Source organism: Myotis brandtii, unplaced genomic scaffold (assembly GCF_000412655.1).
Source record: "Myotis brandtii unplaced genomic scaffold, ASM41265v1 scaffold691, whole genome shotgun sequence".
Classification (NCBI taxonomy): Eukaryota; Metazoa; Chordata; class Mammalia; order Chiroptera; family Vespertilionidae; genus Myotis; species Myotis brandtii.
The window spans coordinates 3,365-28,599 of NW_005370704.1; the positions used below are offsets into that span (position 1 = coordinate 3,365).

The following is a 25,235-nucleotide window of genomic DNA, read 5'->3' on the forward strand; positions in this document are numbered from 1 at the left end:
CAGGGGTGGGGGGAGGAATGTGTCAGCATGTGCTTTTATTTACACAAACGAACAAAAAATGATACAGCTGATGAGGGAACTGGGTGTGGCAGACATCTTTAAGATCATGCTGAGCTTTGAACTTCAAGCTAACACCCGGCCGGCTGGTGTGGCTCAGTGGATTGAGCATCGATCTGTGAACCAAGAGGTCCCGGGTTTGATTCCCAGTCAGAGCATATGCCAGGGTTGTGGGCGTGCAGGAGGCAGCCAATCAATAACTCTTTCTCATCACTGCTCTTTCTATCTCTCCCTCTCCCTTCCTCTCTGAAATCAATAAAATTATATATATATATCATCATCCGGCTCATCAAAAAGTTAAACCCTTGGTAATAGCTTGAGATTCGGGTCAGTGTTTCGCTCATCTCTGTCTCCCCTCCCCCTGCTCCATGGCTTCCTCCCTCCGAACGCCCTTCACCCTCCCCTTCCCCTTCTCCATGGCACCCTCCTCCTCCATCTTCTCTGTGGCACCCCCCACCCCCCTCCTCTGTGGCATCCTTTGAAGCCCAGCTCTGATGCCAGCTCCTCCCGACACCCCGCCAGCTGGCCCCACCCCATAACAAAGAAACAGAATTTCCGGAGGATGACGCCCAGAAATCAGGATTTTAAAAAGATTCCCAGGTGATTCTAATGTGCAGCCAAGGTTGAGAACCACTGGCCTAGAGTCAGCTACCTACCCACCACAACTGCTTTCAGTTAAATTTCAGACCATCCTTTGTGATTACTTTAGGTCTCTGAGTTTGCAGGCCTTCCCTGAGCTTGTCAGGTTAGCATGTGGCCTCTTTTGTCCACAACACAATTAAGCAGAGACAGGGTTGAATCAAAGGGTACAAGTGTGAATATTCAAAAAGATGGATTAATTTTTCTAGATTTGGAATTTTAAAAAATCTCAGTAAGCCTGACTATGGAATCGTCTTCTTCCCTTAATTTTTACACTCATGAACTCTACCAATGATGTCATGTATCCATTTTTTGCAACTTACTTTTTCCAGACGTATACATATAATGTCTTTCCTTGGGAGAAAAAATCCAGGTAAACTCAATCTACTTGACTGTTCTCCTGGTGACCTTCACTCAGGTGTTATTCCAAAGATGCCCACGAGATGGCAGCAGAGAGCATTCCCCTGCCCCTTCTGCATTAAAATGAGCATCCAGATCCCTGGTATGAGCTCATTTTGATAAATTCCTATTAAGCCTCTCACGGGCCTCATCTTACCTATTGCTCGAATTTGGTAGATAAGGCACGGGCCTCTGTTAACTCCATTTTACAGGTATCTAAACTGAAGACTGATTCTAACACAATTCAAAGTCCAGAAACTGAGGCCTCCATGGGCCAAGATGGGCCAGAAGAGCTAGCACACACAGTATCCTGGACAGAGGAATCTCATAGTCGTTGCAGCTTTGGGTTGAGTCCTGCTCGTTCTGTTTGAAGACAACCTGAGTTGCAGGTTTGACCCCCAGCCCCAGGTGGGGCACATGCGGAAGCAACCAATCAATGTGTCTCTCGCGCATCGATGCTTCTCTCTCCTCCTCCCCCCTCCTTTTGATTCTCTCTAAAAATAATTGGCAAAAATATCCTTGAGTAAGGATTAACAAAATACAATAGTAACAATGTATCAATATTTCTTCATTAATTGTGACAATTCTGTAAAAAAAAAAATAGAGAGGAGAAATTAAGAGTCAAATGAGAGAAGCCTATTGTGTCAAACTGGAACCTAGAGGAAATGGGTGGTTTCCTAGTAAAAATATACATTCATAAAATGGACCCTAAAATAGGAAAAATACAAGGATAAATGACCCACACAGGCACCTCGCCCCCCCCCCCCCCCCCCCCCCCCCGTGGTTCTCCTCTCGTTGTTCTGGGTGGGGCTTCCTTTACAGGGAAAGAGGGACAGAGCTGTTTGCTGCTATTTGCAGGTCCCCTACGATCTGGCCCCGCCCAGTGCCTTCCTCTCCCCGCTGAGCCCCCTCCCCCCAGGACACCACACTGTACAGAGGGACCATCTGATTGCAGGGTCTGGACACAGATACAGAAGCAAAATAAACTAGGCTGCCCCGTGGCACTGTGGCCCCAAGAGAAGGACCACTTTCCTGCCTCTGGGGTTCCAACTGCCACGTCCACACCAGTGCTCAAGGCTGTGGGCACCCCCCCCCAGGAGCCCTGCTTTCTGAACACGCAGGACAGGATGGCATCTTCGGGGGCAGCCACACCCACAGAGCCCTCTGCCTCCCCTTGCTGGTGGCCGTTAGGTGCTGTCCACCCGCGTCCCGGTTGGCAGCCCTTCCCGGTTCCCTCTCCGGCTTCCACTGTGTGACCAGTTTGCGTTTTATTCTGTATTTGTCTCCCACATCTCGCTCCTCCTCTGAGAAAGCCCATCCTTTGCCATTGAATTGAGAACCTGGACTGATTTTGCAGAACCGCCCGCCGGTGCCCATGAGCACCACCTGTCCTTCCAGCAGGGAGCTCACTGAAGGGCCCTGTCCTGTAAGGCCATCTTGGGGAGACCGGGGCTTCCCCGTGGCCCGGGCCCATTGGAGTTGAATGGACTCTGGACTCTCTCAAGGGATCTGAACCTGTTGAAGTTTTCACAGCCCAGAATAATGCCGTCTGATGAAGGGCCTCTGCTCCTGATCACAGGAGCACTACCGAAGGTCTGCAACTGTGTTTTGATGATGCTGTGAAAAGTTGGTGGACACAGACATGAAACCAGTCCCCAGCTGCTGCTGCTCCCTGGACAGGCCCCTGATGGAAGCCAGAGGAAGAGGGGAGGGGTTTGAGTTGGAATGAGTGTGGGTTCCTGCAGGCGAGTCTAGTGCTCAGACCCTTTAGACTCATTGTAAGTGACCACGGCCGACACAGGAACAGAGCGGTGATGTGTCGGTGTTCAGCATGACATCACTAAACACTGAGGTCAGCCTCCAGTCCAGCCTCGCCTCGGAGCCTCAGCATCAAACCTCAGGTCCTCGGAAAGCTGAGCCGAGCCCTGAAGAGCCGCAGCCAGTCCCAAAGGCCTGATCCTACTACCATGGAGCCAAGCCTGGCCCCACAGATGCAAGCCTGGCCCCACAGATGCAAGCCTGGCCAGGCAGTCCAGGCCTCTCGGAGAGCAGTGTGGCCAGAGCCCAGTGGCCCTCCCTTGTGCTGCCCAACCCTGCCCTGGGCCCAGGTGGGGAGGGATGCCCCAGGTGCACCTCCCCCTCTGCCCAGGTGAGGCCCAGGCACTGGTTTCAGGCCTGGAGGAGGAGCCCCAGTGGAGAGACGCCTGGGTTTCTCTGGCAACGTCAGGGCGGGCCTCCCTCCCAGCCTCTGGCCCAGCTCCTGGCCTACCTCTGGAGTACCTGAAGGGTTGCCATCTGGTTTCTGGGCTCTGTTTACTGCTGTCCTGGAGTCTCCCACCTGGTGAGTACCTGGTGGTTGGGGTGGGAGGCAACACCAGCAGGTGGTGGACGGAGTGGGGCACAGGCAGGCCAGTAGGGTGGCTTGGCCTTCCCACCTTCCACATATGTGGCTGGGTGCAGACTAACTGCCCTTGCTTTGTCATGGTCCCCTGGGGAGGGGAATTCCATGGGGCTCCCTCTGAGGGCTTGGGGACTCCTCGGGGGCAAAGCCAGTCTGACCCTGAGAGGGGGTTGCCTGCCAGCCTTCCCCACTGCCCTGCCCTGCCTTTGGGCTCAGGTCCCACTGCGGGTGGACCTAGATTGTCATCTAATAAACTCTGCCTCAGTTTTCCCATTTGTAAAATGGGGATAAATACTGTCCCAGACCCCAAATTGGCCTGAGGGTTCAGTTTCTGGTTTCACCTGGCAGGTCCACTTCCGACAATGGGCTCAGCACCGACCCCTCTAGGTAACTCCTCCAGCAAAGGGCATGGACCTCCAGGCATCCCGTCTTTCCAGAAGATTTCTGTCAATTGAGAGTTAGAGGCTGAGGCAGCAGGTGGAAGGAGACCCTCAGCCATGCCCCCAAAGCAATGACCCTCAGCACTGTTCTGGGCCCATGATGGAGTTGGTCCCCAGGGCAGAGGTGTCTGTCCATAGGCCCCTTCCCCAGGTGCTGGGATCCAAGGCTGTGTCACTGCCTGGGCATGCCTGGCTCGGGGGCGATGCCCGGGGCAGGGCTCTGCTCTGGGTCCTGTGGCTGAGCCAGGTGGCAGCACTTCCTCTTGGACTGAGGAGAGTAGCCCAGGCCACCAGTCGCCTGGGGAACGTGCTGGGAGCAGGCCTGGGAGGTGGCTTCCTGCAGGCCTCTCTGTGAACATGTCCATGAGTCTGTCCTGAGTGGACAGTGGCTCTGCGCTCCTGGCAAGCTGTGGGCTCAGGTTTCCCTGGGCAACTGCGTCTCAGTCCTGACTTCTTAGCCGAGGGGGTGCGGCCAGCTGTGCTGTGTCGCTGCCTCTGATGTGGAGCCCTGCTCTGTGGTCACCGCTTGTCCTCGGTGCTCACTCTTCCCCACTGATGCTTCCCCAGCCTCCACAGCTTCTCCAAACGCTGGCTGTGTGTCGTCTCCTCCTACCCTGGCACCTGCCACCTCGGTGTGGTCCTGAGTCCTCTTGGGGCCCGACCAGCAGGGAGGAGCCAGCCAGCCTCCCTGGGAAGGGGCTGGTGGAGGCACTGAGGCTGGGGGACACCCCCTGACGAGACCCCACACCAAGCCTGCTGGCAGCCCCCCTAGCCCGCCCTGCTTGCCTCTCTCCGGAGACCCTGGTGTGAGTGTGTGTGCATGTCTGCGGGTGCGTGCACATGTGTGCATGCGTGTGTGCGTGTGAGCTCCTGGGTGTCAGAGAGGTGGCCTGTGCTTTTGAGCAGCAGGTCTAAGGTGCCCAGGTGCTCGGTCATCAGCCTGTCACTTCCCCAGATGTGACCTGAGCCTGGCTCAACCTCCAAGACCTCTGTGTGGACCCTTGGGCCCCTGACCCTCTCCGGCCCCTGCTGCCTGGTAGCTTCGGGCCTGGCCTGTCGCAGGGCCAGTTTGGGGACCGCTGCTCTCCCAGAGCTGGGTCTGAGTGCATGGCCGTTGGGTGCCATGCCAACGCCCAGACCTGTTGTTGCTGCCCAGGTCTCTGTGGTCTCCAGCCTGGGGCCCCAGGAGGTGGGCGTGGCAGCTGCGGGCCTTTCTCCTTCACGGTCCACTGGCTGTCCCTAGCCTGCTGGGCCTGCTCAGGGCGGCTTCTCTGGGGACCAGGCGGTGACAAGTAAACAGTGTGGCTGATCAGAGCCGAGTGCTGACACTCCCAGAAGGAAGCCTGTCCCCACCCACCGCCCGCCATCCAGCCCGGGCCCCGGGCTTCTCACGGGGCAGCAGGCTGCATGGGGCACGAGCAGCCCCTGGGGGCTTCGAGGCAGAACCTGCTGCCTAGAGAGTCTCCACTTCTGTGGGCTCCACACAGGTGCCTCGAGGAGCTGGGTGGTGGCCGCAGTGGGCAGGCTAGGCTGGGGGGGCTGGTGAGGACAGAGGTGCGGCTTTCTTGGTCTGTGCCTGGCCTCAGGGTCACACTGGGTGTTCTGTGTCTCTGACCTTACACAGAACCTACGGGTACCTGGTGTGTCTGGCAGTCGGGGCTCCCTCCACTGTGTCCACCCAGCACTGGGAGGGGCAGGAGGGGCTGCTCCGTCTGCTCCAGCTCAGCAAAGCCCTGCCTTCTGACCCTGCCAGGACACAGGACTGGAGGCAGCGACTGGACTCCTCCCCAGGGTTGTCCTCATGAGCACCCCCCCGCCCCGTGCCCGGCCACGAGCATTCACAGGCCAGGCCACACCTGCCCCCAGCAGCCCCTGGGCCTGTCGGGGAGGAAGCAGGGAGGGGTGCCAGGCCCACTCACACACTCTTCCTCAGCAAGAGTGGCATCAGGATGAGAGTCAGGAGGGGTCGGGAGGGGAGCTGCATGAGCCTCCCCGAACGCCGAGGGAGCTGTGGGGTCTGAAGGGGGACACCTGCCGGCAGCAGCCGGGCTCAGGCCTCAGGCTCAGTTGAGATGCTGGCCAAGCGGAGTGAGCGCAGGCCAGGCTTCATGGGGGCTGTTTCTGCACCTCAGGCTGTGGCCTCCACTCAGTGGTGGTCTCAGAGCCAGTCCATGCACGACTCGGGCAAGGGCTGCAGCCCGGCTCAGAGGCCACTGCCACCCCAGCAGGTGCGAGCACAGGGGTGGGGCGGGGCGACCTTGGGAGCAGCTGTGGGCTGGATGTGGGCACAGGGTCCTGGCAGAAGAGGGGTCTGAGGCCTTCGGGAGGCGCAGGGCCCAGGAAGGAGTGCAGCTCCTAAAACTAATGAGTGCTCACCCTTTGGCCCCTGCCTGACTGCTCCGTCCGGCTGCCAGTGCACTCCCCTGGGCTCACCATCCCCAGAGGCTGGGCGGGGCCTCCAGTCACCCAAGGTCACACTGCGCCCTGGGACGTGTTGGAGTCCTCCTGGGGCGGTGCTGAGCTCAGGGCCAACTGACCACAGGCCCAGGTCCTGCCACCATACGGCCCTGCAGGGTCACCACACAGGTGACAGGAGGCCCCTGAGGTGCACCGGGCAGGCCTGGGCTCCTGGGCCTGGGCAGCTCGAGCTGTTATCTCCATGAGCACCTGCCGGCCAGGGGGGCCGAGAAGCCACACCCCCTCCCACCCTCCCCGCCACACACCTGTTTCAAGCAGCCTGAGGCAGTGGCTGAAGTCTTTGCTAGTGTCAGGGTCTGAGCACTCAGCCCCTCATCCAGCTGCTGGGGACACGCCTCAGGCTGGCTCCTCTTTCCTGCACCTGGGTTCCCAGGCTGAGCCCCTCAGAACTGAACCTTGAGCCCAACATCAGCCTGGGGTTGAGCCCAGCTCTGCTGCCACCTCTGGCTGCGGGAGCCCACCCTCACCCCCAGCACCTCACTGCGTCCCCACTCTGACTTGGGCTGCGCCTGACCCCGGCCCTGGCAGCTCGCTCACCGTGCACAGGTGCCCAGGAGGATGGGAGGGGGGGTGGCGGCGGGTGCTGCCTGGAGCCCAGCAGGGGCTGAAGGCCTCAGCACGGTTGCTGAGTGACGCGAGTTATTGTGCTGTCACCGCCACCTGGAATTCTCCGCTGCCCCCCCCCCCCCCCCCCCCCGAGGCAGCATCAGGAAGCTCCAGGCCGTTGCCAGCCCAGGGCCGGGAAGCCCACCGTGCCCACCCCGTTCCATGACCATCCTGAGGGCTTCCATCCTGGGCAGGGGACGTGCCGGAGACTGAGCGGGCGTGGCCAGCCGGCCTGGAGCGGGAATGGGGGCCGGGCGGCAGACCCTGAGGCTGCCCTCTGAAAGTGCCCGGGGCAGGTGATGACAGGGCTCCCGGCTCTGCCCTCGCTGCTGGTCCTGCAGTCCCGGCAACCTGCCTGGGGGAGATGGCCCAGGCGCACCCCAGAGATAGCCAGGGGCACTGCCCCTTCAGCCCCAGGGCTCCAGGGAGACCAGCTGCCCGGAAGGCCCGTGCCAGGCCCAGGTAGGGTTTGTGTGACTGAGGCAGGTGTCTGCGCACCTGGGATGCCTTCCCTGAGGGACTTGGGCCAGAGTGCCCTGCTGTGTGCCTTCTCCCCAAGCCTCAGTTCCCCACCTGCAGGTTGGGCTGGGCTGATCACAGTGCTTAGCAAGGAGTACAGTCGGGATCCAAGAGAAAATGTCTGGGGGCTGCCGTGGGGGGCACATCACTGCCCGCACCTTCCTCGGCTGTGGGTGCTCCGAGGATCGCGAGAAGCAGGAGCATGGGCAGGGGGTGCACTGTGCAGGCTCCGCTGGGTCCACACCTGAACAGCTGCGTCTGCTTCTTCCTCCCAAGGGCAGGCGGGCGGCGTCCAGCCGCGGCCGAGGAGGACCTCCTGGCTGCCCTGAGGTGGCCCAGGCCCTCCCCACGGCCAGGCGCCCCTTGGGAGGCACACTGCATGGCCTGGACTGACCACATGGAGAGGCCGGGCCCCCCGGGGCAGGCCTGCAGCCGCCCTGCTTGGACAGCCGGCGAGGAGGCCCAGGATGGGGACAGCTCGGTGTCATCGGGCCGCCTGTCCGGCTCCTCGGGGGGCCACAAGTCGTGTGCACCTGCCCACAGGCCCTGGAAGGAGAGGCCCCCCCTGGTGCTGGGGTCCCCACAGCAGCACGGGGAAAGCAACCCCCGGCTGGAGCAGCTGAGGGAGAAGATCCGGGCCCAGGCGTGCCGGCAGGCCAGCTGCGCCTCCCTGGGCACCTCGATGCCCTCCAGCACCTCGCACCTCCTCAGAGCCTCCCCGCCAGCCCCCCGGAGGAAGGTCAGAAAGCTGAAGAAGGCCCCTCCAGCCCCGGCCTCCCCAGGTCAGGAGCAGCTTCCTGGTGAGGGTGGGAGGGCCACACTGGGAGCCTGGGTGTACCCACTGGGTGCCACTGCCTGAGGCCCCGAGAGGGGCTCAGCCTGGGAGCTGAGTGGGAGGATAGCCTCTCGGAGGGGCCTTGAGCTGGGCTTCAGCACAAGGAAGGCCAGGCTGCTGGCAGCAGAGCGGAGCGGGTGTGTGGGAGGGAGGGCACACGGAGTGGGAGGGACTGGCCCCGGCTGGAGGCTTGTGGAAGGGGCGCTGGGGTGCGGGAGGCAGAGTCAGGGTCAGGTCTTCGGGGAATCGGGTCAGGATCACCTTGAAAAGCTTGCAGGGGGGTTTGAAGGTGCCCAGAGGCACGGTGTGCCCCTGCCCGGCGGCGTGGGGGATGGGGTGGGGGGAGGCAAGGGCGAGGCTGGGGATCTAGAGAAACACCCACACGCAGCTTCCCTGTCGGAGAGACGGCCGCCACGCACGCAGCCCTGCGGCTCTGCCCACTGAGCCGGTGCTTAGCTCTTTCCAGGAGGCAGGGAGGATGCTTTCTTCTAAGATGATACTTTGTTTAAAAAAAGTATAAAATACACACAGCATGACCATCCACGCCACGTCTAAGCGCACGGCTCGGTGGCATCAGGGACAGTCACACTGTTGTGCGTGTGCCGTTCTCTCCAGGACTTTCCATCAGCTGCAACGCGCAGACAGGGAAACGGAATGGCTGACACTCCCGTGTCTCCCTCCCCGCCACCGCCCCGTTAATGCTTTGGGGCGCGTCCCTCGAAGTCACTCTTCACTTTGCAAAAGGGGACTTTGCGTGCACACAGGGGCGGTCCTTTCCCATGCTGCCTGGTGCCAGCCGCACGAGGCCCCAGATGAGGCACACGGGGCCCTGTCGCCCCCAGGCCGGCCACCGTGGTGCTGCTCTGGCTGGACAGTCATGTGGCCTCGAGCTCAGCACCACGAGCGAGGTCGGCCCCATGGACGCACCTGGGCCTGGGGTCTGAGTCCAGGGCGGTGCTGAGAGGCTGTCGAGCGGGTGCCAAACGGGGACTCTTCCTCGAGGTCTCATGACAACCTCTCCTTTACACTCTGCTCCAGGCTTCGGCAACCCGAGTGCAGCTGGGCATGCCGTTCAAGACAAGGCCATCCCTGGCCAGGAGCGTGCACCCTCCAGGGTCTCCCAGCGCCAGGCCTCCGGTGAGTGGCTCTGCGGCCGACCATCCTGGCACCTCGGCCCAGGGCAGATTGGGCTCAGGGCAGGAGCTGGTGGGGCATGTCTCCTGGCTGAGACTCCTGCACAGAGTAAGTGAGGCCTTTCCTGCATGGCCACGTGCCAGCCACAGGGGTCCTCCAGGTCCTGCCGGCTCCTGGGCTCCCTGCTCACCCACAGGTGGCCCAGCCAGGCCACGGCCCAGCCTTGCTCGGCAGGTGCCCAGGTATTGGCTGTGGGTCGGCAGATTTCCAGACAGGGTGCCAAAGGCCCAGGGACCAAGGGAACCATGAGGGTTTGGCTCACTCATTCACCCAACAGATCAAGGAGTAAGGATGGAAGGCAGATGGGAGCCGCTCCTGGGGGCCGAGGGTAGGAGTCAGGGCTGGCGTGGGCTTTGGCAGGCTCCACGGAGGTGGGGGTGGGGGGGCTGTCTCCACAGTCCAGAGAGGCTGCAAGATGTTGGTGACCAAGGTAGGGACGGGGGAAGAGCTGGGAGCAGAGGTCGGGCTGTCCTGGCCCAGGGGAGCACTGAGGGTTTTGGGGGGGCTGTGGGCAGGAGAAGGTGAGTCGGGACCCCAGGGGGGCAGTCATAGCCTGTCCCAGTGGTGCCCTGGTGGCCAGGGTTGGGCAAAGGTTGGCCAACACTCACGTCCAGACCCCCGTGAGTGGCAGCCACAGGCATGTTTTTGGGGGGTGTCTCACCCCAGACAGAAGGGGAGCCAGGTGCGGGCCCAGCCCCCATGCACCAAGGGGCAGAACCTGTCCCTAACCCAGCTCCGGCCTAACCAAGGGCACCAGCCACTCCACACAGAACGGCCGTCCTCCTCCTCCAGCTTGTGGGCCCCGATGGCCTCAGCTCATCCACCCCCACGGAGGCCCTGGGGCAACAGTGAAATTCGGGACTTGGGGACCTCGGCGCCCACTGTCACTGGTCGCCAGCTCTTGGCAGTCACATTTCAGCTGCCGTTTTAGAGCCTCCAGAAGCAGGGTGTGGGCAGGGCCTGGGTCTTGAGGTCCCTCCTGGCAGCAGCAGCGGGCACTGAGGACCAAGGCTGGACTGGCCGCACCAGAGGCCAGTCTATCCCGTGGGCCCAGCCATGTAGACATGGTGGGCTTGCCTATTCCCTTGAGCTAACTGGCCTGTTGGCTTCCCCTCCGGTCTGCCCCTGTGGGATTCAGTCTCTACCCCCTCGGGGTCTCCACATCCCCCTGACTGTCCAGCCAGGGGTGGACTGGGCCGTGGGAAGGCCCCTCTGACTCCAGCTCTCACTCCTGGTCTCCCAGTGTGGCCAGCTGCCATGCCCTGGGTTCACCCGTGGGCCAGTCAGTTATTTATTCATTCAACAAACACGAATGCCATGGCCAGCTCCAAGTTGGGTGCAGGAGACAGAGTGGGAATCTGTGCACAGTCAGGGAGGAGTGGGGAGCCTGCCTGCAGGAGGGCTCCCCAGGGGTGCTCCACACAGAACGCAGAGAGGGGGTGGGCAGCCACGTGTGCCCCTTGAGCCCTGTGCCCGGCTGCCCGCACTAGCATGCAGGACCAGGGAGCAGGGTGGCCCCCACATTGTCCCCTAGAACCTGGTCGGAACCCCTGTGTATGTGTTACTGCTCATCTTCTCTCCCCCCCTCCTCACACTGAAGTTCTACGGGAGAAACACAAAAGCATGAAGAGTAGTTCTTGCAAAAGAGAGAAGGCCCCCAGGTCATCCACCAGAAGAGCTGCCAAAGACCAGGGTAAGGCTGGAGGGGCCGTGAGGGGTGGCTGGTCCCAGCGGCCACCCGAGCGCTGTGTGCAGGTGTTTTGGGGCGGGCATCTGGGGTCGACAGGGGCCAGGCTTGATTGGGGGGTGGGTCTGCTGTGAATGGAGGAGGCAGCGCTGGTATCTGCAGAGCCTGACCATCCGCCAGCAGCAGTGGGGCCCACTGGTGCAGGGGCTGTCCCTTGTGACATGCGAGTGAAAGTCCGCAAACCCCCATGTGCAGTCCCAAAGGCCCTCGGCCACACGCATTCCCAGTCTGCTCCTCAAGCACACTGACACGCATGGACAAGCATGGTGCATGGCAGGCCTATGACACATGTGGTTGACGGTGTGGCTGCTTTCCTGTTGCACAGTGCCATGTGACGAGTTATAGGTTCCACCGCCTTTGGCACTGGGAAGACTGGCGGAGGGAACGGGCTCCCGATGGGCCTGGTGTGGGATTTGGAATTCCAGGGAGCGAGCTCACCTGGGCACGGGTGGGGGGAGTGGCCGGGGGCAGCGTCCACCGTCTTGCCCTCCCTTTGGGGACGTAGAGCCGTCACCAGGGGGGACGTTGGTGATGCATTTGTGTGACAGCTGAGAGGTCTGCTAAGTGGTCTTGGTGGTGGGAGCATCCCCACCTGCAGCTCCTTGACCAGGTGGGGCCCCCGGGCTGAGGCCAGCTCAGCAGGACTCTTCGTCTAAGATACACAACTCTGAGCTGCCCCTGCACATCCCCGTGCCTCAGTTTCCCCCATGGCATGAAAGTCCTGGGTGGGGGTGGTCCTGAGTGAGGTGGGGACACTGAGGCTGAGCCCCAATGCTGGGGGGCAGAGGCAGAACCCCACTCCTGCTGAGAGTGAGGGGTGCTGGGAGACCTGGAGAAGGTTCCAGAAGCCACACTGAAAATACACAAAACGTAAACGTTCTCTGCACCGTCCTCTCCCCGCTCTCGGCTCTTTGGTTTGTTTTGTTTTCATGGCTCATTGAAAAATGACCGGCTTTCTGCCCGACACTGGGTCAGAGGGCGCACCTCGGGCCGCATCCATCATCGCCACGCGTGTCTCCCGGACGCACTGACCATCAGTTCCTGTCAACGGCGAAGGCACAGCTGGGCTAAGGAGGGATGGGGATGGGGTCAGAGGTCGGAGTCACGGGACTTGGGAATCGGATGATTTAGAAATTTGCTGTCGTTAACAAAAAATTAAATCACAATAGTTATAAAATATTCATCCATCCGCCCGGAGGAAAATGAAGCCCCATATTTAATTTCAGATGATATCACCTCACTTTGCATTTTTTATCATAGATGAGGTCGGCCCTGGGGCTCTGACAGGGCACTGGGGACTTCATCCATTTCTGCAGATTAAAAACCTGCTCGTAAAAAAATTAATTGCCATCAAACTGCTCAGCAGAAGAAAGAATGTGCCCGTCAGGACCCATTTATTGACCCAGACCCTCTGGTGGGCTGATGGGGACACTGAGCGCCCACAGAGGAGGGACCTGTGGGCCGAGTGCCAGGCCGCCGGGCAGAAACAGCCCCTGCCCACCGGACAGAGTCGTCTCTCTGGGAAGCCCCACTCCTGGGCCCCCTCAGAATCCAGAGGTGGGGGCGGGGCGGGGGGGGCAGGCAGTTCCAGCCTTTGGCTTCGGCCCTGAGCCAGCTGAATCCTGACCCTCTGGGCTCAGCTCCTGTAGAGGTTGTGGCTGCTTTTCCATCCTTGCGACTCTGTGGGAAGGTGCTTACAGAGGGGGAAACTGAGGCAGGGAGAAGCTAAGTCAATGGCTCAAGGCCCATAGCTAGTGATGGGCAGAGCTGGAATATAAACCCAGATCTAGGACTCCTGAGACCAAGCTCTTAACCTCCGGTGTCCCCAGGGCCTGGGGCTGGAGGGCACAGTGGGCTGGGGTGGGGCAGTGGTGGCAATGTGTCCTGGAGGGTAGTGGTCTCCGATCCTGTCCTATTGGGGCGTAGCTTATGCAGGACCTGGCCCCCAGGGGACATGTTTCTAGAGGGACATGGCCTTACAAAAGGTGTGACTTGGAGGGCAGGGACTTGTTCCAGAGAGGTGTGGCCTGGATGTGGCCTTAGGGGACTTCCAGGGGGCATGGCCTCTGGAGAGCAAGGTTCTGTGTGGCCTTCCTCTCCTTGAAGCCCAGCTTCAGGCCTGCGCTGATGTCTCTGGCCTGGGCACTGGGAGGTGCCCCAACTGGGGCATGTGTGCTGGCAAGGCCTGACCCTGCCTGGCCACCTGCCCCTGGGCAGGCTGCTCTCTGGATGGTCTCTGCTGTGAGGCTCCCTGGTTGGCAGGAAGCCCCTTCATGGGGGACAGGACAACTTTTAGCTGGGTGGTCTTGTTTCCCCTTCATTTGCTGCCAGGGGAGGGGCAGTGAGTGCCTTTGGTGTCTGTGTGTGTCTGTGTGCATCTGTGTGTGCATGTTTGTGCATGCATCTATGTGTGTGTGTGTGCATCTCTGTGTACATACAAGGGTGTCTCTGTGTGTGCATGTGTGTGTCTATGTGCATCTCTGTGTGTGCATGTGCCTGTGTGCATGTGTGTGCATCTCTGTGTGCATGTGTGTCTGTGCGCATCTCTGTGTGTGCATGTGTACATGCAAGGGTGTCTCTGTGTGTGCATGAGTATGTGTCTGTGTGAATGTGTCTGTTCTGTGCACATGCATATGTGTGTGTGCATGTGTGTGCAAGTTAAAGGCAGGCTGCTGCTCCTGCCTCCGCCAGGGCCCTGGTGGATGGGTTGGGTTTGTAATGACGGTGGGGATGATATTGGCATTTGGTGTGTGTAGCCTGGATTATGAAGTAAAACCTTGATAAATGATGTTTATTATGTGACAAGCATGTCTGCGTTTGGGACACACTCTCTTGGTCCCTCATCCTGCCATCCTGGGTATCTTCAGGGGTCCCCCAACCCCTGTTGTCTCTGAGTGTCACCAGCTTAAAAAGAGATTAATTGCCTTCAGCTCAGTACCAGTGACCAGCTGTGACATTACCCTCCCGCCTGCCCTGTGTGGGCTGGTGGCTTGTTAGCATCACCGTTGTTATGATTATCGGTCGCACTTACTGTGCTGCGTGCACTTCTGGGCCTGTGTTGAGGTTTTACAGGCAGAGCCGTAGGAAGAACACGTGCTCTCCCCGTTCTGGGGCCAGAATCTGAAATCAGGGTGTCGGGGCTGTGCTCCCTCCGAGGGCTCCAGGGGAGGGTCCTTCCTGCCTCTTCAGCTTCTGGGGGCTCCTGGCCGCATCCTTTCAATCTTCACGTGGACCCGCCCCCTCATTCACATGCCCACTTCCGGTTGATCACGAGACCCCACCCCGTGCACACACCTACTGTCACGTGTTCATGTGGCCCCGCCCCATGTGATCACGAGACCCCCTCTGTTCACATGACCACTCCCCTTATTCAGGTGGCCATGCACCCCATTCACATGACCACTCCCTCTTGCTGGCACAGCCACACCTCATGTTCACGTGACTGTTAACATAAAAAACATTCTAACCTGTAACGAATTTTTGTGAGTTTATTTGAGCCAAACTCTCAACAATTGCCGGGAAGCAGGATCTCAATATCTATAATAATAAAAGCATAATATGCAAATTGACTGAATGGCCAAATAGCAGAATGACCATCCTGACGACCATGCTATGACATGCATTGGCGCCAGGCCAGCCAAGGTGGGTGCGATGCAATTGGTCAGGGGCCTCCATTGCCCCACAATCGCCCTGCAGAGGGAGGCCCAGGCCACCACCCAGTGGGGTGATCAATCAGGGGGCTCTGCAATTGCCCCGCAGAAAGGCCTAGGCTACCGGCCAGGGGGGCGATCGATGGGGGGGGGCTCCACGATTGCCCCACAGAGGGAGGCCCAGGCCACGGGCCAGGGGGCAATCAATCAGGGGGGCTCTGCGATTGCCCCAAAGAGGGAGGCCCAGGCCACCCTCTTGGGGTGATCGATCACAGAGCCACAGCTGGGCAGGTGGGGTCTCCCTCTGCAAGGCAATTGATCCAGCCTGAAGCACTGCAGTGGGTGCATGTGTGTGGCAGCAGGCACGGGCAGCGCCAAGCCAAGGCGGGTGTGGGTGGGGGGTGGGGCCACAAGGTAGCTGGGGCCTCAAGGGCACCGGCAGCCGTGGCTGCGAAGGCCTACCCTTGCACGAATTTTGTGCATCGGGCCCCTAGTATTGGGATAATGCTACAGAGAATGGTAGTTTTCACCTTGTTTTATAAATTACCATCAAAGGAGGAGACGTAAGTGGGTTACATGACATCCATTGCTGATAGATTAGGGAGGTGGGAGAAAGCAAAGAGGGGAAACCTCTGGGATTGGATAAAAAGTAAAATGATAGACACAGGCTTCATTTACTTAGGTGGGTGCAGGATAGTTAACAGCCAACAATTAACATGATAACAAGAACAATGAGGGAACTTAAGGTCTTGGCCCTGGGCCCTGGCCCATTGGTTGTGCCCTGAGTGGTTCAGAGAAGGGGAAGTTACAAGTTACCTGACATTTCACAGGTATGTTATCTCAGATGCAAAAGGACAATAGGTTCAGTTAAGAACTACCCACCATAGACTGCTTTTTATTTTATTTTTTTTATGTTTTTTTATTGATTTCAGAAAGGAAGGGAGAGGGAGAGAGAAACATCAATGATGAGAGAGAATCATTGATTGGCTGCTTCCTGTAAGCCCCTCACTGGGGATCAAGCCCGCAACCCAGGCGTGTGCCCTTGACCAGAATCGAACCCGGGACCCTTCAGTCCGCAGGCTGATGCTCTATCCACCGAGTCAAACTGGCTAAGGCTGCTTTTAATTTTAAAAAGTTTAATTTCAGACCATCCTTTGTGGTTACTTTAGGTCTTAGAGTTTGCAAAACCACCATGCCAGCCTTCCCTGAGCTTGTCAGTTAGCATGTGGCCTTTTTTCGTCCACAACTGCAGCCCATGATCATACGATCACACCCATGGGCACATGACCACACCCCAGGTCCACACTCCCGTGTTCATGTGGTCCCTCCTCCATCCTCACAGGACCCCTCCTCCTTCCTTACCTAGCCCATCCTCTGTCTTCACCTGGCCCCTCCTCTGTGGTGGGGAGACCAGGTGTCAAGCAAGGTGGCCAAGCAAGGTCCTGAGGGGGGCACTCGAGTACTATCAAGGCCCCCAGAGGGAGGGCTAGAGTGTGTGGCTCCAAGTGGCAGTGGGCCTGTATCAGGGCGGGTGGGGGGAGAGAGCCAGCAGAGGAAGGTGGGACTGAACCAGGGCGCCAGGGTCCTGTTCCCACCTCCCCTGCACACACGCACAGACACACTTGCCCCGTTTTGCTCCTCCCAGGACCAGTGCCCTAGTGAAGTCCTGCCCCGTGGCCCTCCCCTTCCCCAATCCAGGCAGCAGTGTTGGAGGCAGGACTTCCCCTCCCCACTGCTGTCCCCGCCCCTGCTGTCACGTGAACTGGTCTCCCAGGCTGCACGGAGCCGCTGCCCTTCCCACTGGGACCAGCATTCGGAGCCTCTGTGTGTGTTTTCTCTGTTTAAGATTCTGAGTTGGTTGGTGTTTACGCCTGGAGGAAAGGACAAGCCCTGGTGAGGGGGCTGCTCGGGCCCCCTCCCGCCCTCCCCAGGCTTCAGAGCAAGGCCCCCTCAGGAGCGCCGGCCCCCACCGCGGAATTAGGTACCTTGTGCCTCCGCCTGCATGTGTGCGCACGCGGGCTCCCCCTGCTCTGCTGCCGAAGATGGGTGGGCATGGGCCCCATGCCGCCGGGAAGGAGGTGGCATCGGTGCCTGAGCAGCGTCCTCCCAGTGACGTGTCAATGGCCTGCGAACTCGCCACCAGAAGGGGACTTTGGGAAACCGTTCTATGTAGAAGCCGGAGGTCAGGGTTTCTGTCCCTGAAGGGCACCCCTTGGGCTCCGGAAGGCTGGGCATGGCTGTCTCGGCTTTCCCGACTTAGGGGAGCAGGGCGAGTGCCAATGGGCTCCTCCCAGACACCCGTCCCCCAACGTGTGCTCACCTGCCCCTCGGGTCTACTGTGAGTTCGGGATGAGCACAGAGACCAGGAGGCTCCCCGGGGCGGGGGTGGGGCGGGGCCTCTGAGCTCTGTAGGTCCGCCCCTAGTGACTGCCTGTCTTTGCAGGAGACATGGAGGACAGAGCTGCTGAGAGCTCCCCTGTTGGCCTCCGGACACCCCGTCCAGCCACCGTCCGCAGTGACCCACGGGTGCCTACCCACATGCCCAACCTGGCGTCCTGTGACCAGGCCGGGAGCATCCAGTCCGCCATGGACATCCTGCAGGACCTCCGCCAGCAAATCCAGGCGGGGCTGGAGCTGGCCCAGGACCATCACCGCAGGGGAGGGCAGGAGCGCCAGCAGCTGGCAGGGAGGAGGCCCAAGGGCCACTGGAGTGCCCCGGACGTGAGGGTCTCCCTCGGCAAGAGTTCTCAGGGCCCGGCCAAGGGGGTGCACCGCTCCTCCTCAGAGTGGGCCAGGAGCCTCTCCACTGGGCAGTGCTGGGGTGCCTCGGCCAGGTGGGAGTCCTATCCGCAGAGGACCTGGTCCCCCCAAGGACGGAACCCCACCTCCCAGAGGCCTGGGAGCCCCCCTGAGAGGCCCTGGAGTGCCTCGGCCAGGCAGAGGGCTGGGGCCCCCTGCAAAGACTGGGAGGCCTCTCCCCAAGGACGCTGGAGCCTTCTGGAAAGGCCAAGCCCTACCACCCAGCGGCCCTGGAGCGCCTCCTTCGTGAAAAAGGCTGGCGCCCCAGTCCAGTGCAGAGCCCACCCCTGGCCCAAGCCCGCCCAGAGCACCTCTCAGCTGGCACCTGGGCAGGAGAATGAGGCTCGGCTGCCGCCCCCCTGCCCAAAGCCCCGGGGGTTCCTGGGCCACCCATACAGTCCCGCATCCTTGCGGGAGTTCATGCGCCAGAAGGCCCTGGCGCACCAGCAGCAGGTCCTGGAGGAGAAGGCCTCGGCCGTGCAGGCACGGGAGCTGCGGAGCCAGCGGCTGCAGGGTGTGTACAGGCAGCAGAGTGAGGCCGTGCGGGGCAGGGCCGGCCCCACCAAGGCCTTCCCCCTGGTCTCCCAGACGACCCCCAGCATCGTGACCTTCGTCCCACACTCAGCACCATCCAGGGTAGGCACCGGGGTGCGGAGGGGGTGTGGACCAGCTCAGCCACAGCCTCCACCCCCAGGGCCCCGGGGCCTGTCTGCCCCCTCGGTGTGACCAGGCTCTGGAGGGATCCCGTTGACTCTGTACCAGCCCCTAAAGAGGATAGACAGAGGGGTCCAGCCTGAGACCCCTGGGGGCCAGGGCCAGCTCTGGGCCCAGAGCCAGGGTGTCAGGGTCTGCGTGAGACTGACTGCATCTGTCTCTGTTCCAGGGCCAGGACGTGCCTGGGAGCGTGGGGTCACCCGCGCTGCGGTGGAGCAAGGTGACCTCCGGCATGGTGCTGGGGGACCAGGAGGCCCCGGGCAGGTGGGTGTCAGGTGGGGGGCTGCACTTCCTGGGCCCTGGGCCACACAGCCTGGCCGTCTCACTGAGGTGAGCTCATACCACACCAGTGCATTTAGCGCTTTCACTGTGCAACCAGAACCTGTTACTTCCAAACCCTTCCATCACCCAGGAGAAACCCCACCCCATCAGCCCACCCTCCCCTGCACCCCATCTCTCCCTCCTGCATGTTCATATGTTCTGGACATGAGCCTTTGCTCAGGCTTCTCTCGAAGGGCACATTTTCTAGGTCTGTCCCTGCCACACCGTGGTCAGGACTGCCTGCCTTTTCGAGGCTTCATAGTGTTCCACTGGGAGGTGGACCAGGTTTGGTTTCCCATCAGTGGACACTGGGGTGTGTCCACCTCTGGCTGCTGTGGAAACTGGACTGGGAACATGGTGTGCGTCTCGGACCCTGCTCTCAGGCCTGTGGTGTGGACCCAGAGTGGGGCTGCTGGGTCACCGGGTCGCCCCACGCTGGCCTTCTGAGGAACTGCCACTGTTCTCCACAGCGGCCGCGCCCCATCTGTTCCGCCCTGTCCGGTCCGCCAGCAGCACCCAGGGTCCCCGTCTCCACGTCCTCGCGGCTTCTTTTCCTGGTTTGTTCACAGCAGCCGCCCTGGGGGTGAGGTGGGACCTCACGTGGTTTCCTGTGCGTTTCCCGGTGACCTGGGCACTGAGCATCTTCTCATGTGCTCGTCGGTCGCTTCTGTCTTCAGAGGAGGGACCGCTCTGTCCTTGGCCTGCGTTTTGGTGGAGCTGTTTGGGTTTCTTGTTGAGCTGCAGGAGCTCTTTCTGCAGTCTGGTCCTAACCCTGTGGCGACATGGCCTCTAAGTTCCCGCTCGTGCCCTCAGCTGCCTTCGGTCTCTGTTGGTTGTGTCCTTTGATGTGCGGAGGCTTTTCACTTCGAAGCAGCCAATTTATCTGTGTCTCTTGTCTGTGTTTTTGGCGGCACATCTAAGAAACCGCCGCTGGCTGTCCTCGCTCTAACGGTGGCGGGCGGGCATGTGGCTGCTCCATACCAGCCCCCAGCAAACATGGGCCCCGTGAGCACCCCCTGGGTCTGCGCCAGAAGCACCGCCACATTCAGCGCCTGCACACACGTGTTTCACACACACGTGTTTGTTTCACACACGTGTTTCACACTCACCACTGGACGTGTACAGGCAGCAGAGGAAGGCCGTGCTGGGCCTCCCTGACCCTCGCACCCTCTGTCCCCACAGCTTCTGCCTGTGTCTGGACAGAGCCTTGAACCAAGAGCCTCTGGAGACAGGAGGCCCCCAGGAAGGCTGGGCGGATGCTCCCCTGTCGATGTCCGCTGGTTCCCCCGCGGGTCCCCGAAAACTCCAGGACCTAACTGCCCACCCCCCACGCCCGGGGCTGTGCATCTACCTGGGCCCCGAGGAGGCCGAGCGCCTGGGCACACGGGGCCCACTGCACTTCCGGTACAAGCATGCCCGGTTGCAGGCCCTGGAGACCATGGCCAACGTCCTAAAGCAGCGCATCGACCTCCTGACTGCCAATCTGCGTGGGGCCGATGCAGCGGACACTCTGGAGGACCTGCCCTCGAACCCACCATCCTCGCGCCCCAGCACCCACAGTGCCAGCCTGCCCCCGAGCTTTGGCACCCCCAAGCCCGTGGTGCCAGCCTGTCCCCAAGCCTTGGTGCCCGACGCAGGCAGAGGGTCTCCCTGGGGCTGGGCAGACGTGCGGGCCAGGCTGCTTCTCTCTCCCTCCTGCTTGCCTGACGGAGAGACGCTGCTGTGGAGTCCTGGCTGGGAGCAGCGGAGGAGCGTGAGCCCCGGGGGCCACCTGGCCTACTCGCCGCCAGGTAAGCCCCACGTGCCCCCAGCTAAGACCTGCACGCAGGCCACGCTGACCACAGCCCTGTCGGCGGCCGAGGGAGCCCCGCTCTTTCCCTGCCCCTCAGTTTCTTCTTCCTAAGTGGGGAAATGTTGACAATAGCACAGCTGTTGTCACCGAGAAGGTGGCGTAGGTGACGTCCTGGCAATGGGATTGGCACATAGTTTCCTGTCAGCTGCACTGTTGCAGTGGCTCTGGCTGGAGGAGGGGTGAGGCCTGGTCCTGAGGCTTGTGTGTCTGTCAGCTCCCTGCCCTGTTCCCTAAGCCAAAGCCAGGCCAGAAAGAGAAGGGGGCACTGGAGACAGGCTGCCGCCTCCTGCCATGGGCGGGCGCCCTCCCCTTTCCCCTTTCCCCTCTCCCCCTCCTTCCTCATTCCCGCCTCCCTCGCTCCCCACCGACCTCGCTCCCCTCCTCCCCTGGTGCCCACACCTGGAAAGTGACATCCTGGCGCCCATGTCTCCAAAGGATCCATGGAGGATGGATGTTTGAAGCTGGACCGGAGGCTGGCGAGAGACACGGCTTCTGTCCAGGCCCTCGGCCCCTTGGCAGGGAGGTAAGCCCATGAGCAGCCTCGAGTCCGGCCGGCCGTGCTGTGAGCCATGGGCTGCCTCTGCCTCTCACGCCCCCGGGACAGGGCCCCCACTGGCCAAGGCCGGGAGTCCAGGTGCATCCAGGCCTGACAGGGCGGCCACACAGCCCCTGACACACCTGCAGCTCTGAGGCTGGCCGGGCAGTGGTCCTGCCACCTCTGTGGCCTGACCCAGGGCCTGCAGTGAGGAGCAGCCCCGATGCACCCCTCCCCATGCTCCCCGCATGGTTCCCGGCCCAGGGGACACTGTCGGCCACACTCTCCTGTGTCCCTGGTATGGTTGGCAGGCTGATTGTCCAGGGGACACTGAGGCACAGGCACCTGCATCCAGGTTCCACATCCATGTCTGAGTCCTCACGACCAGCCGGCCACAGTACCTGCACCTCTCGTATCTTCCACCCCCAGCAGTGGCTCAGCCTTCTCTGGCGGCCACTCCATGCAGGTCCCTTACAGGGGACCCTGGGTCCAGTAGCAGAAGAGACTGGCCTAGGCTGGGGTACTGAGGGCCCCTGCCTGCCCCACCTCCCATCCAGCCAGTCCAGCCTGGGCCTAGTTTTGGGGACCTCCTGCAGTCCCCACCCTCACCCCAGGACTACCCCCCGAACCTGGGCCATCCTCCCCCAGTAGCCCTGTCCCTGCTCTGTGTGCCCCCAGCCCTCTCAGCCCCAACTCCCCCAAACCAGGAGGGGTGTCCTTCCCGCCACCCCCCCTCTGCCCGAGCATCTTTGGGGCAGCTGCTTCCTTGCCGATGTAACCTTCCCGGGCACTGTGGCCTCTCACCGTCTGGGGTTCAGGCACATGCTCAGCCCCCTCAAGGACTCCCTGTGCAGCCCCAAGAGCTATTCCTTTAGCCCATCGCCCCCCGCAACCTACCCAGCATTTCCTGACGCCAAAGTGGGTGCGGGCCCCCTACATCCTTCTCAGGGGCCAGCAGTGCCCTCCTGATGCCCAGCCCTGCCCAGTCCTCCTTCCTGGCACACTGCATGGCCTGGAGGTTCTTGGGCATCTCCCGCCCCCTCACCCTCTGTCCTGAGACAGAAGTGCCCTGGGCAGTGGTCTCCAGCCTCCCCTTCCCCATGTGCAACACGTGCCCTCCGTGTGCAACCATGTGCTCCCTGTGTACAACCACATGCCCTCTGGGACCCCACGCGTAACAGGTCAGAGCCGAGGGCAAGGGGCGCTCCAGAGAGGACAGGCCAGCGGGCGGCCTCCAGGGGGCTGGCCTTGCCTCTTCCCAGCATCAGCCAGAGCCCCCCAGGAGCCCATGGGACAGACGCCAGCAGCCCCCACCCCTCACAGGGTCTGCCTTTAGGGGCCTCGAAGGGTGTACAGCTTATTAACACAGAGCTAAGAAGCTGGTAGGACCGCGGTTGGGGCAGCGTGGAGTGGGGAATACAGATGGGCAGTTAGGTCTCTGGAGAGACGGGGTCCTGAGACCCAGGGCACCCCAGGTGGGGCCAGTGCAAACCCCCGATCTGTACTTCAAGTCATTGACCTTGAGCAGAGTCGCATACCCCCTGCCAGTCTCAGAGCCTGGCAATGGGGGGGATGTATCCACCTCAAATGGGGGGTGCAATTCCCCCAACATCTCAACCCCTCCCCTCCCCTTCCTTCCCCTTCCCTTCCCTCCCCTCCCCTCCCCGTCCCCTCTGGGGATATTTCCCGGCTAGTGCACCTCTGATCAAAGTCATTGACCTTGAGCAGAGTCGCATACCCCCTGCCAGTCTCAGAGCCTGGCAATGGGGGGGATGTATCCACCTCAAATGGGGGGTGCAATTCCCCCAACATCTCAACCCCTCCCCTCCCCTTCCTTCCCCTTCCCTTCCCTCCCCTCCCCTCCCCGTCCCCTCTGGGGATATTTCCCGGCTAGTGCACCTCCCCTGCCTGTCACCCCCAGGAATCCCCACCAACCCTGCCTTCCTAAAGCCCCTCTTAGCTTCGCCAGTGGGGGGCTGTTTGGTCCTTTGGGGTGAGTCTTATCTTGCCCCCTTCCCTACCTACCCAAGCCCAGCCTCAGCCTGGTCAGTGGAATTGGAATTCCTACCAGAAGGGGGCAGCATTGGGCTGGACGTCTGTCTTCCCAGCACACACCTGCTCCCCTCTAGTCCTTCAGAAGTGGGTGGGGGCGGGGGATCCTGAGAGGTTAGTGTGGGAGCCTGGCTCCAAGGAGGCCACCTGCATCTGCACGTCTTGAGGCAGATGGCCAGCAAGGCCGTGGGCTTGTCCCAGGTCTCCGAGCCTTCCCACCTGAGCACGTGGCCCCCTCCCCCACCCCCGCCACCCTGACCAGGTCCCACAGGCACAAGTGAAAGTCATTCACTAGTCTGCCCAGTGGCCCATGCCTGCCCCACCTCCCATGCAGCTGGGATCACAGCCCAGGGCTTGCCAGCCCCGAGGGCATTCAGGACTGGTGCCGGCCATCCCCTCTAAGCCAGCCTCCAGGCTGTAGCTTCCATGGCCAGGCCCCCAGTCACCTCTCCTGCTGCCCACATCCAGGGCTGAAGGTCACCACTTCCCTCTGAGGCCAGTTTCTGGACCCTTGGGGCCCCTGGGCCACAGGAGACAACCTCTTCCACCCTTCCGTTCCCAGCTGGGACCACGGTGCCAGTGGGGGCAACCAGCTGGCCACTGGCAGCCGGAGGCGAGAACACTGGGTTGGGCCTTGGGATGCCTGTCCATCTGGCATCTCTGGAAGGAAGGGGCTGCCCAGGCCCCTCAGGCCCCTGTACTTCTTGCACACCGTCTAGCTAGCACCTCCGGGAGAGGTGTTTTCACCCCCATTTTACAGATGGGAAAACTGAGGCTCAGAGAGAGGGATTTGCCCAGGTCACATGGCTCATGGGAGGGCAAGCCAAGATTCAGACCAGGGCTTGGCCTCAGGAGCCCATTCTCTAGCCCACCGGGCCTCCCAAATCTGACCCGCTGGTGGTAGGCAGTGGGCGGTGCTCTTGCAAGTCCTCCGGGGACTCTGGTGCACACTGAATTTGAGGACCACTGTTCAGGTTCCCCATACCAGCAGAGCTCTCAGACTCATGCCGTGTCCATCCCAGGGGTCTATCCCAGGGGTCAGCAAGCCACAGCCCCCCGGCCCACTCCTGTGCTTGTAAATAAAGTTTTATTGGCATATGGCAATCAGAGGGCTGCTTTCATGCTCCAAGGGCAGGGCTGAGTCCTCCCCACAGAGATGGAGCCTGTGTGGCCCGCAGAGTGAACTGCCGTTCACTCCTCTCCGGGAAGTGCCTGCTGCCCTGCCCTGGAGCATGAGGGAGGCCCTGGCTGCATAGCTGCTGGCCACCGGGGCCTCCCTGGAGTTGAGCCTCTGCGGGGCTGGCTCCTTCCTGCCACCGTCAGGGGGATCCTCTCAGGGGGCCAGCACCCTAAGTTTAGAATGGGGAGGAGGGAGCGAGAGGGAGCCCGGAGAGGACCCTGCAATGCCCTATCCCTCCCCCCCCTTCATGGCCCTGCGCCCCCAGAGTGCCCCCTCCAGCAGCCCCAGGTCACCAGGGAATCAGCCACTGGGCCCATCCGTTGCCTCCTCAGCATCTGGGCTCAGCCCCAGGGCTGCTCGCTCTTTCTGGAACACTCTTCCATGTCACCTCCCCTGCACGTCCATGGGTGGGAGGGGCACAGGTCACACTGACAGCAGCTGCCACACAGCAGGTGCATACAAACACCTGTGCCTCGGGCCCCGAGGGCTGATGGAGAGGGCCAAGCCCCACCTGTCCCCATGGCCACAGGTGGGTGTAGCCGGCGTCTTCAGCCACTTCTTGGTGGACAGGTGCCAGGAAGTACAGGTCCCTCGTGGAGGCACAGGCTCAGCACCCAGGGCAGCGGCGGCCTGCGGCCAAGGGCACTTGGATGCCAGCCCAGTGCCCACGGTGACGTAGAGGCCTGCACTCCTGCGGGGTGCTGGGCCCCTGGGCCTGAGAGCAGAGCCCTAGTTACTGCTTCTCAGAGGAGACCCCACCAAGCAGGGGGTGTCAGCACCTACAGGCCCGCCCGCTCACTCCGCCCTCCTGGCCCTG

The 25,235-nt window shown here is 61.3% G+C and overlaps 1 protein-coding gene across 1 annotated transcript in view; it reads left to right on the top strand.

Annotated features, from left to right (window-relative positions):
* The first annotated feature begins 3,374 nt into the window (after positions 1-3,374).
* The window catches only part of CCDC187 (coiled-coil domain containing 187), a 37,555-nt gene continuing 15,694 nt past the window's right edge, over positions 3,375-25,235 (top strand). Inside the window, exons 1-9 of the mRNA XM_014529659.1 lie at positions 3,375-3,436; positions 7,816-8,321; positions 9,413-9,511; positions 11,169-11,261; positions 17,409-18,400; positions 18,648-18,742; positions 19,270-19,356; positions 19,982-20,589; positions 21,087-21,174. Coding sequence (XP_014385145.1) covers positions 7,919-8,321; positions 9,413-9,511; positions 11,169-11,261; positions 17,409-18,400; positions 18,648-18,742; positions 19,270-19,356; positions 19,982-20,589; positions 21,087-21,174 — 2,465 coding nt within the window. The 5' untranslated portion in view covers positions 3,375-3,436; positions 7,816-7,918. The remainder of the gene's footprint in view (positions 3,437-7,815; positions 8,322-9,412; positions 9,512-11,168; positions 11,262-17,408; positions 18,401-18,647; positions 18,743-19,269; positions 19,357-19,981; positions 20,590-21,086; positions 21,175-25,235) is intronic.